The 8,541-nt window shown below is 45.6% G+C and overlaps 1 protein-coding gene across 1 annotated transcript; it reads right to left on the bottom strand.

The window, feature by feature from the left end:
- Positions 1 to 4,483: 4,483 nt before the first annotated feature.
- On the bottom strand, positions 4,484 to 8,021 carry LOC136474452 (wall-associated receptor kinase-like 6). The gene is made up of 4 exons (XM_066472024.1): positions 7,059 to 8,021; positions 6,455 to 6,970; positions 6,122 to 6,223; positions 4,484 to 6,038 (listed from the first exon to the last, which is right to left on the bottom strand). The coding sequence occupies exons 1-4, from the start codon at positions 7,975 to 7,977 to the stop codon at positions 4,801 to 4,803; spliced, it is 2,775 nt and encodes a 924-aa protein (XP_066328121.1). The 5' UTR covers positions 7,978 to 8,021; the 3' UTR covers positions 4,484 to 4,800.
- Between the last annotated feature and the right edge of the window lie 520 nt (positions 8,022 to 8,541).

Raw genomic sequence — 8,541 nt, 5'->3', positions numbered from 1 at the left:
GTGGTGGTGTGCACCGCCTAAGGCGCGATGGTGCACCACCTGGGGCACCGCCACCCTATCTGGTGCCACCACCATTTTTCTGCAGAGAGTGGGGGATTCGGGGCTGGTCACCGCCTGGGCACCGCCTATTTTTCTTGAGGGCAAGGGTTTCACGGGTCTAGCCTAGGTGGTCACCACCACCCCTATAGCGGTGCCACCGCCACCCTGTCCGGTGACCAATGGCTAGTTTCTCTAGCCAGTTGGAATTTAACCATTGGGAGGGCCACCACCGTGTCCGGTGCCCTCGCAGAAACCAATAGCTTTGCTTTGATGGCTCTATTTGGCTTGGGAGATATAAATAGATGTGGATCTCGGCCTTGGACTGGTTGCTAAGCACCCTTAAGCCTTGGTGGCTTGTGTAGGTGTGCTTGGGAGCCCTCTAACTCACATATGCTTGATAGTGATCATCTGATTGAGTGTGAGTGCGATTCTAGTGCGATTGTATCGTGAGGTTGCTTTGAGTGGCACTAGGTGATTGAGTTGCAAGCCGGTGGTGCTTGTTACTCTTGGAAGTTGCCACCTCCTAGATGGCTTGGTGGTGGTCTTCGTCGAAGCATGCAAGAAGCTTGTGCTATGCTCTGGAGAAGAGATTGTGAGGGGTACCATGCTCATCCCATGGGAGCTGCAAAGAGCAACACTAGTAGAGCGTATCATTAACCTACCCTCACTTGTGGATAGGTTCTTGTGGTGCCCAACATGTGGGCTTGGCGGGTGATGCCAATTAGCCGCTGAACCACCAAGTGAGCGGTCGACACAACAGGGACTAGCATGTTGGCAAGCACGTGAACCTCAAGAGAAAAATCATCATGTCATCCTTGTCCTCCCGTTGGTTTGCATCCCCTTTACACAAGCTTGTATTTACTTTCATATACATTGTGGTTGTGTAGTTGCTCTTGTAATTAGTTAGCTTGTGTAGCTTGCTAGTTATCTTCTTGCTTGTGTAGCATAGAAGTAACTCCCTTGCATGACTAATTTGGTTTGAGTAACTATGTTAGTCACATTACTTAGTTTGTGTAGCTAAGTATTTTGCGCTCTATAATTTGGCTTGTGTAGCCTTATTATTGAGCATTGCTAGTGGGCTTGGTGGCTTTGTGCTTTTGCTTACTAGGTTGTGTAGGAGCTTTCCCAGTTGCCAAAGTACTACAGCATAGGTTTGTGTGACCTTGCTCTAGAACTGATTAGGTGAGCTCTAGCTAGCCTGGCACCTTTGTTGCCTAATTAGGATCTTTATAAGGTGCTTGAGAACTTAGATAGAGGGGTGTAGTCTTGGCTAGACCGATAGTTTAATTCCTCATTTGTTTCAATTAGTCGGCGCGATTAATTTTAGAAAGGACTATTCACCCCCTCTAGTCCGCCATCTCGACCCTACAGATGTTCAGCCCCGTCATCAAGCTAGCCATGATCTACGTCATCCATAGCCTTGCTGCTTCACGATCCTGGCCGATCCACCAGCTTGACGTGAAGAATGCTTTCCTCTATGGTCATCTGGCGGAGACCGTGTATTGCCAGCAGCCTCCTGGCTTCAGTCGACCCATCTCATCCTAATGATGTTTGTCCTTCTGCAACGCTCTCTATATGGCCTGAAATAGGCTCCTCGAGCCGGGTACCAGCGGTTCACCGCCTACCTTAGGCTCTTCGGCTTCATCGCCTCTGTCTCCGACATGTCTCTCTTTGTGCTCAAAGAGGGGGCCGCTACAGCCTACCTGCTCCTGTACGTCGATGACATCATCCTTACAGCATCCTCGCCTAACCTCTTACAGTGCATCATGGCGTGTCTGCATTCTGAGTTCACCATGACAGACCTGGGTGACCTGCACCACTTTCCCAGCATCGCAGTCATGCGCTCGCCAGAGGATCTCTTCCTCTCCCAGCACCAGTATGTTGTGGATCTTCTACAGCGGGCGGGCATGCCCGAGTGTTACTCTACCTCCACACCAGTTGACACTCGTGCCAAGCTCTCCGCCACCGACGGAGCTCCGGTTGCTGATTTCGTCTCAGTACCGGAGTCTCGCCAGCACCCTATAGTACCTGACACTCACTCGTCCAGAGCTTGCCTACGCGGTCTAGCAGGTGTGTCTCTTCATGCACGATCCCCATGAGCCCCATCTCGCATTAATCAAGCGCATCATGCACTACGTGAAGGGTACACTGTCCACCGGTCTCCATCTCAGCTTTGGGCCAGTTTCATTGACTCCCTCACCACACACTCTGATATGGATTGGGTAGGCTATCTAGACTCTAGGTGCTCCATGTCTGGCTACCTGCGTCTTCCTCGGCGACAACCTGGTCTCTTGGTTCTCCAAGTGCCAGACGATGGTGTCCCACTCTAGTGCTGAGGCTGAGTACCGCGTGGTTGCCCATGCTGTTGCCGAGTGTTGTTGGCTTCATCAGCTTCTCTAGGAGCTCCACACGCCCATTGCCTCTACGACCGTCATATACTGTGACAATGTTAACGCCGTCTATATGACCGCTAATCCTATCTACCATCGTCGCACAAAGCACATCAGGATCAACATTCACTTCGTCCGTGATCAGGTTGCCTTGGGGTAGGTTCGGGTGCTCCATGTCCCATCGACTCATTAGTTCATGGACATCATGACCAAGGGCTTACCTATACAGTTGTTCACTGACTTTAGGTACAGTCTTTGCATCCGAGATCCTCCCGCTGCAATTGTGGATGGGTATTAGACATGTATAGTCTAGTCCTGTATACATTATATTTGGACATGTTGTACCCCCAGCCCATTGGGCTATACTCCCTACATCCTAAAATATAGTGTATTGTAGAATTTGAAATTTGTCCTCAAATATAGTGCATTCGGAGAACAAGAAGATAGTATTTACTTAAATAAAATACATGATTATTTTATATAAGGAAAGTAATTCATATACTTGCCATAGACATATAAGGAGACTAAGAGTTCACCCTTTAATCATGTCAAAAAGAATTAGATTCTAATTTATTAGGAAGGTAAGTGAGGGGTACATGCGTCTATTGTAGTCTCCCTTATTTTGTCTGAAAATAGCCAGAATGCACAATATTTGAGGACGGAGCGAGTATATATGAAAGGTCACCACCTAAGAGGGTGTGAGGTGTTTCCCTATCTCTCTACATTTATCTCTCTACAGGCACCTACCATGATGACTCACGACTCCGAAATCTGAATCTAGAACAAAGTTCATATCCTCTTACAACTGGAATGTGCTTGTGCTTAGCCTTGGATTTGCAAAGTAGCGCTTTAAACATTTGTACCCTGTTCGTTTGGCTTATAAGCCGTACTTTTTCAGCCAACAAATAGTATTTTTCTCTTACAATAAATTAGCCAACAAAACTTTCAGCCATGACTTATCCGCCAAGCGAACAGGGCATGGATGGTCTTTACACTAGACCATGGCCAATCACTACTGGGTCACGCTTGCAGGCACCGCAGTATGGTCAGAGCCATAATTTGGATCATGTTAGGTGATCATGTGACTTTCTTAAGGACAAACCTGCTGGCAAATCAAGGCAAAGAACCACCAACACTGAATTGGAGGTAGGATTGTCTGTTTTTTTAGCAACAGTAGGACTGTGGTGACATGAGGCCCAAGCGTGGTGAGCATGCTGGCCAGCTAGATGCTTGCCGTGTTAAAAATCGTCCTTGACCCATGCTGCTGTTGACGGCAGTTCTTGGGCCACATTTATGGAAGCACCGCCCTGGCCCACTGAAGAAAATCCTTAGGCCCAACAATTCCTACGCCAAGTCGCCAATGCTACTCGTCCTCGACTCCTCGCCGCCGACACCGCCGAGCGGCGAGCGCCGCACTTTGCTGTTGATAGGTCACCGCAGGTTCGGTAGTCGCCAAGTCAGTAGAGCAAGCGGAACAAGCTGAGCGGGGCCTGCTCCACTGCTCCCCTCGGGCTCAGGATCTCCTCCTCTCTCTCCTCCATGGCTAACAGCACGAGCAGACGGTTGAGGTGTTTTCCCCTGTGGCCTTGGCTACCGTTGTCTGCTTGAATTGGTAGGCTCCCTTGCGCATGGTCATTTTCAATGGAATGTATTGCTTCATGTATGCATTCGATAGTTGGTACAAACATTCAAAAGATAGGTACTGATGATCCACACGCGCTCACACTGTTATGGACGTTTTAGAAGTCTAGAATGCGAGAAGCTAATTCAGATTTTCCATATGCAGAACAGTTTGGTATCTGCAAATGCAACTTTGAAGTTCTTTGTTGAATACATATGATGGCCATGCTATTGATAATGTCATGATACTGTCATGAAAGGACATTGAAGGGAAGAGTGAGTTTGCCATATCTTTCTGTTCTCATGAGTGTCAATTCACATTAGTCTGATGCCTACTGGAATCATGTGCTAGCTTGGTCATGACAAAAAGTGCAGCAACATGTTGCAGTTTAAATCATGTATTAGTCTGATGCCTACCGGAGCTACTGATTGAGCCATTGGCAATTGATATCAAATTATCAATAGACTTGTCGCCAACCACAACTATGTTCTTATAGAACCTTATGTTTAATACAGGGGCTTGATGTTATACCCTATATGCATCTACAGAAATATATAGAAGGAATACAAGCTATTATATAGAAGGATACAAGCTATCTGGTCAACAATACATTGTGCATATTACACATAAAATGAACCTCTGTGATACAATCTCATCCAAAGATACGAAACTGAATGTAACTTCTAAATATATGATATCTCAGATGTAGAAGTATATAAGCAAGCCCTCTATAATCTTACCCTAATGTAGTTAGCGTCGCTTAAATGAAGATACAAATTCTTGCTCCAAACTGTAGCATCTCGAGGTCTCTTGAGGTGGTATATGTGCAGCATTAATAAGATCGATATGCTCAAGTGAGTTGTTAGATTTTCCACATAGCAAAGGCTCAATATCTCCATCTTTTTTGGGTAAATGATGTATTTTTCTCAGCCTCTTTGTTCTTAAGAATTGTAACCTCATGTCTACTTCTTTCATAGTTGGCCGCTCTCCTCCTTTGACCCTTAAGCATGCCTGTGTAAGTGAGGCAATTTCACTAATTTCTCTCTGGTCTGCCTCTTCCACAACTTGTGGGTCCATTATTTCCATAAGAGACCCAAGGTGAAGTCCTTCAATGAAGTAGTGGGACAAGCTTTGCTTTGCACCTAAATTATTAATAAAAATTGGCTTCTTTCTTGTCAGAAGTTCCACAAGTATTACTCCAAAACTGTATACATCACTCTTCTCCGTTAATTGACTGGTATGATAATACTCTGGATCCAAGTAACCGAATGTTCCTTGAACAATTGTCACCACATGGGTCTCATCAAGTGAAAGAGATCTTGAAGCACCAAAATCTGAAACCTTTGTGGTGAAGTTGTCATCCAATAGTATATTTGAAGACTTTACATCTCCATGAAAAATTGGTATTGTAGCTGCTGAGTGTAGATAAGCCAGAGCCCCTGCTGCTTCCACTGCAATCCTTATGCGATCATCCCATGAAAGCAAGCATTTTACGGTAGTATCCGTGTGAAGAAGTTCATGCAGAGTGCCATTTGAAATGAACTCATAGACAAGCAAGGGAACTTCATCTTCTAGGCAGCAACCAAACAGTTTCACCACATTACGATGGATGATTTGGGACAAAATGACAACTTCATTGATAAATTGGTCTATCTCTGTTTGCTCCACTATTTTGGACTTTTTTATGGCCACCACACGTTGGTCGGACAAAATACCTTTATAAACTATTCCATGTCCTCCACAACCAAGAATACGAGTAGCATCAAAGTTGTTGGTCGCCTCCTCTAGTTCCTCCAATGAGAATATCTTTGTTTTGCTTGTAGCACTTTCATCTGAGATCAATTGCTCCAATAACAGACCTTGATTTTTTTTGAAGTATGCACGTCGGAGTCTACTTTGGATGCCTTTTTTCCACTTATTGGCAACTACCATTATACCCAATGCAATAAATATCGATCCAATGCCACAACAAGTTCCAATGGAAATACCTACATGCATTTGTTGTTGTTATGAAATCATGTTAACGTTTACAAATTATAATTTCAAGGGAGTTTTGTTTGCTATGGCTTACCCAAAAGAAGATTCCGTTGTTTAGCTGATGTGCACCTATAGCTTCCAGGAATGTTTTGACATGTACCTTTGCAGTAGTTTGGCAGTGAGCATTCATCAATATCTGTAGACAATCAATTCTCGTTATTCATTATATATGATGATCATCATAATATGTGGTTGCATGCTTGCATAACAAGCTGATGAAAAGGAATCTCCTGTCTAAATCTGCCTAGTCTAATTTAGCTACCAATTAATTTTGTTGGAGTATGTGAATTTGTTAATTTTCTTTCCATTTTTCGGGTGTGAACCATGGTACTGTTGTAACACATACCGAAGGAGGTAAGGTATGTACCTGTGCAGCCATCCTGTATGTACGGATTTCCCGTGTAGCCAGAAGAACACTTGCAACGATATCCCATAAATATTTTCCTGTGGATCACATTTTGGCAATCACTGTTTACACTGCGGCATGCATATTTACTTCTATTCCTATGCTTAGCTTGTTCACATGATGAATTTGTAACTGCCCATTGTATAACAATGTCAAATTCCATAGAAAAAACAAATTTGTCTTCCACCTGGCCGACGAAGTCATATTCCCCACTTTTGGTGGTCTTAGATATTATTACTTCTTTCCCTGAGCTTGCATTGTTTAGCATGCTGCTAACCGCTAGAGTCCCGTCTTCTAATGACAGACCAGTCACGTGATACTGTGTAACTCCTATTCTAAAAATCGTCTCATTTGTGGCTGTACAATTAAGTCGGAACCTTTCGTTTCCGAAACAATCTTCTTCGAGCCCGAAAGGGAAGGGAATGGGCATGTTGCCACATGACCTCTGGCAGTGTTCTTTAGGCTTGGGGTTGTAATCTGCTTCATAATAGTAGATTGATAGAGTTAGGACAGAAGAAATATTAATATTTTCATTTTTTTTTTCATAAAAGCAAGTAGGGAGCACCTTGCATGCATCCTTCGGAAAGGTAAGCATTGTCGGTGTCATAACCATTGTAGCAGTGGCATCTGTAACCTCCATATGACTCATTTTTACAATAGCTGTCCGTGGCACAGGCATAACTTGCACTGTTCATTTGTGCGCTTTTGCAGCTTGGTTGGTCCATGATGGTAACCTCAAGTGCAGCGTCATAAATCTTGCTTGCATTTGTCCAACTTGAGAAAAGATCAGTCGCATTATCCGTGTAATAATAATGTCCAACGTAGGACATGAAAGCCATGATGTCGGTGTGCAGAGGATCTGACTGTGCTACCATATTACCAGCCCGAACAATTGCTCCCTGAAAGCCTGAGATGTCGCTTCGTAGACTGATGGAACAACAACCGAAACCATTGCAAGGCCCTTGATTCGGCAATACCTCGCCGTGGCACCTACTCATGCATGTGCCGATGGGGTTTCTCACAGCGTCAAACAAGTCAACATCGAAATCGCAGCCAAGGAAGAAGAAACTGTTATAACTGTAGATAGTAATGCCCTTAGCGGGGGCATCCCAAGATATATTGTAGGTGTTCGTACCAGATTCTTCTGAGCTACTGTTGAAGAACATACCAGGAACGAAAATTCTGGTACCATAAATGTCATTAACTTGAGTTGTGCTGTTACCCAGAAATAACTTTGGAGGTTGAGTGGTGTGGTTGCAGGTAAGCTCGAAGCCTTGTCGGAAGCAGCCGGCCCCTATGCCGAAGGGGTAGGAGATGTTGACGCCCCCGCAGCTGGAGGGGCAGTGACTAGCTATGGAGGCAGCGGACGGGATATACAGTATCCCACCGTCGCCACCCGGCGCTGCGGATGCAGCCGGTGGCATGGCCGCCAAGCACGCCAGAGCGAACGCCATGGCACAAACCATTACTCTACTCGAGCTCATGATTAAGCCAATCAACTTGTCTGTGCGTGGTGTGAAGTGTCGGGGTTCTAGGTTACGGGACTACGCACGCATATTTAAAGGCCACACCGATACATGGACGCGTAGATACTCCTGTCCTGATCAATCAAAGATTCTAACACGCCATAATACTACTGCGGCACTCTGCCCCATCAGATGCCATGGTCGTCGCCCGCCGGGCACGTCACGCGCGGTCGCTAGCGTCTGGACTACGTATGACTGTCTGGTCTGGTAGTTGTGGGGCATATGACATCACTGCGTGATTGAGAGTTTACTCGGGTAGACTTTGAACTGGCACAGTATGGTCAGCAGAGTCTAGTACGCTTCACTGCTCCCGAACAGCGAGCACATTAGGCGCTTGAGAGTTGGTTTGGGACTCTCTCTGCGGTCCAGACCTACTGGACACTTCTGGCCCCTGTTCCAAGGACTTCACAGGTCCACACGTGAGTTCGTGACTCCGAGTTGTGATCTTCCTATTAAGAAACTTCCTAGAGCATTCCATCCCTTCCCAAATCGAAAGGCAAGGAGTTGGAACGCTGCAGCGCC

This window comes from Miscanthus floridulus, chromosome 8 (genome assembly GCF_019320115.1).
Source record: "Miscanthus floridulus cultivar M001 chromosome 8, ASM1932011v1, whole genome shotgun sequence".
Classification (NCBI taxonomy): Eukaryota; Viridiplantae; Streptophyta; class Magnoliopsida; order Poales; family Poaceae; genus Miscanthus; species Miscanthus floridulus.
Note: the sequence above shows the minus strand (reverse complement) of the source record. Positions and strands in the feature narration are given on the sequence as shown.

Coding starts and splice junctions, on each gene's coding strand:
- LOC136474452 (XM_066472024.1), bottom strand. CDS start 7,977: ATGAGCTCGAGTAGAGTAATGGTTTGTGCCATGGCGTTCGCTCTGGCG. Junction 6,971..7,058: donor TTCCGAAGGATGCATGCAAG/GTGCTCCCTACT, acceptor ATTATGAAGCAG/ATTACAACCCCAAGCCTAAA. Junction 6,224..6,454: donor CATACAGGATGGCTGCACAG/GTACATACCTTA, acceptor GATTGTCTACAG/ATATTGATGAATGCTCACTG.